General features: G+C 42.2%; 1 protein-coding gene across 1 annotated transcript in view; it reads right to left on the bottom strand.

Annotated features, from left to right (window-relative positions):
* Nucleotides 1-111, bottom strand: part of LOC308168433 (leucine-rich repeat, immunoglobulin-like domain and transmembrane domain-containing protein 1) — a gene marked incomplete at both ends in the record, with an annotated part of 5,454 nt that extends 5,343 nt beyond the window's left edge. The window contains one exon of the mRNA XM_080543022.1: nucleotides 1-111. This exon is cut by the window's left edge and continues 17 nt beyond it. Within this exon, the coding sequence (XP_080399148.1) occupies nucleotides 1-111 (111 nt within the window).
* Between the last annotated feature and the right edge of the window lie 2,389 nt (nucleotides 112-2,500).

The raw sequence follows: 2,500 nt of genomic DNA, 5'->3' as shown, positions 1-2,500 counted from the left end.
ACTCAGGTTGTGATAAAAACAGTTGCACTGCGACGGGCACGCGCTCCCCGTGGAGAGAAGCGCACCTGTAGCCAGGTAGACCCCCATCAGGAGGACGCACGCGAGGAACATCTTTTGGCCCACTTTTACGCGCGGCGCAACGAGCCTCACATGCGTCCCGTCAGAGCCCACCGAAGTCAAACAGACCGACCTGCTTTTCTCATTTACCGGGATACCCTCCGCATGGCTTGGTCCCACCGCTTCGCTGTCCCATAGTGATCAGACCGCTATGAGTCCCGAGATAAAAAGGATAGACACGGATTAGCGAGAGGACTGGCGTTCTTTTCATTTGGATGCGTATTGCATCCCGGAATCCGATAGGCTGAACAGCGACGTCCCTATTTATTATCATAAAAAAAAATACTTCCGAAAAGGTCATAATCCATTGGGATGTTAGGCTTTTTTTTCTCTCTCTCTCTCTCTCTCTCTCTCTCTCTCTCTCTCTCTCTCTCTCTCTCTCTCTCTCTCTCTCTCTCTCTCTCTCTCTCTCTCTCTCTCTCTCTCTCTCTCTCTCTCTCTCTCTCTCTCTCTCTCTCTCTCTCTCTCTCTCTCTCTCTCTCTCTCTCTCTCTCTCTCTCTCTCTCTCTCTCTCTCTCTCTCTCTCTCTCTCTCTCTCTCTCTCTCTCTCTCTCTCTCTCTTTCCCACAAATACAGCTTGTTCATTTGAGCCCTGCCGTGACTGTTAATCTGTTTGTTTGGCTGCGCTGTGGTTTGCCGCAAGGTGGCCCTGGCAGCACATCACTGCTGCTTGGGGTCCCAATGGGACTGCTGTGCGGTTCAAGATGATAGTATTCAGTTGAGACTGAATAAATGGATACTATAGATGTCAGGAAATTAACATTTCTGACGTTTCAAGTCTTTCTCTTGGTCTACTATAGCATTTCAACTTCATTTCAGCCAAATTGTGATCTTATTTCTTATCTCAAATAGCCGACAGATCTTGTGATGGGGTAGGCACATCAAGATGTCCTAGAAAAACGACCCTAATGGCAAAATGGTTTAAAAGAAAATCTAGAGAATGAGGCCTACAGTTATGCCCATGGGTTTGAAACCGGCTCATGTCCTGCTGACATACCCTCTCCTCCTTACTTCCCTGTCTTTCTCCACTGTCTCTTATCCAATAAAATGTAACAATATAACAGTGGGATTAACCCAATAATAAAAAAAATAATAACCTTAACAAAATCTGGATAAAATATGTGGCTATGCCATCATCAGAGGATGTCAGTTTCAGCTCTTTCTGTATAACTGGTTCTGTTCTGATCAGTTCTGCTTGGAAGTTCAAGCAAAAAAAATGCCCCTAACAATGCTTAGGTTGTGGGTTTGATTCTTACATGGGACCAAATGTATATGACAATGTCACTTATTGCAATGTAAGTCGCTTTGCATACAAGTGTCCGCTAAATGGTGTATATATTTAGGTTATTAGTTAACATGAAGTGTTAGTAGAGGTTTTTTCCAACTACGACAACTAATTGAAAAGTTACATAGAGCAGTTGGCTACAGTTATTACATTATATTATTGACATTTGGCAGATGCTTTTATCCAAAGGGACTTACAACAAGTACATTTGTCATCATAACAACACATCTATACTAGGACGAGGTGCCAATGGCAGTCATAATGTTTCTTTATTATTATTATTATTATTATTGTTTTGCACATTAGATACTGTACTTAAACTACCTGACTGTACATAGCTCATAACTGTATATAGCTCATAACTGTATAATATAGCCCATAACTGTATATACCTCTAAACTATACTGATGTTTACAATACTACCTCTGCACATACTGTATATTACATAGTTACCATTCACTACCATTCTTGTTCTATTTATGTTGTGCTCTTTTTTCACTATTTTCACTTTTGGTTGGATACTAAACTGCATTTGTTGTATAGTACTTGTACTCTGCGATGACAATAAAGTTGAATCTAATCTAATCTAATTATTAACATAGGAACTGTACAGAGGGGTAGTGGGGGTGAAGAGGTCTTTAGGAGGGACAGAAAGATAGGCTTCAGGGATATCTGGAATGTGTGTCATGTATACGTAGTCTCAATAAAGTGACTGTAGAAAAAGAAAACTTGTCAAAAAGAGTTGTAGCCTAAAGGGATCAGTGATCATCTCTATCATTTCAGGTATTTACATTAATCTCTCTCTCTGTCTCTCTCTCTCTCTGTCTCTCTATCTCTCTCTCTCTCTCTCTCTCTCTCTCTCTCTCTCTCTCTCTCTCTCTCTCTCTCTCTCTTATTTGGATCAAATCCCACATACTTGGGGATATACCTCAGGCAGAAACCCCCCCTGCCAGGAGAAACCTATTGTGTTGCGTTGACACGGTCATGTGTTCACCACGGTCATGTGTTCACCCGGTCGTTGCTGGCACCTGCCCAGCGGTGTGCCTCTTCGGGCAAGATGCCAATATGTATAAATAGGTTCAGTGTTACACTTGGCTA

Source organism: Nansenia antarctica (assembly GCF_963989245.1).
Source record: "Nansenia antarctica genome assembly, chromosome: 12".
Lineage (NCBI taxonomy): Eukaryota > Metazoa > Chordata > Actinopteri > Argentiniformes > Microstomatidae > Nansenia > Nansenia antarctica.
This window is presented reverse-complemented; position numbering and strand designations above follow the sequence as displayed.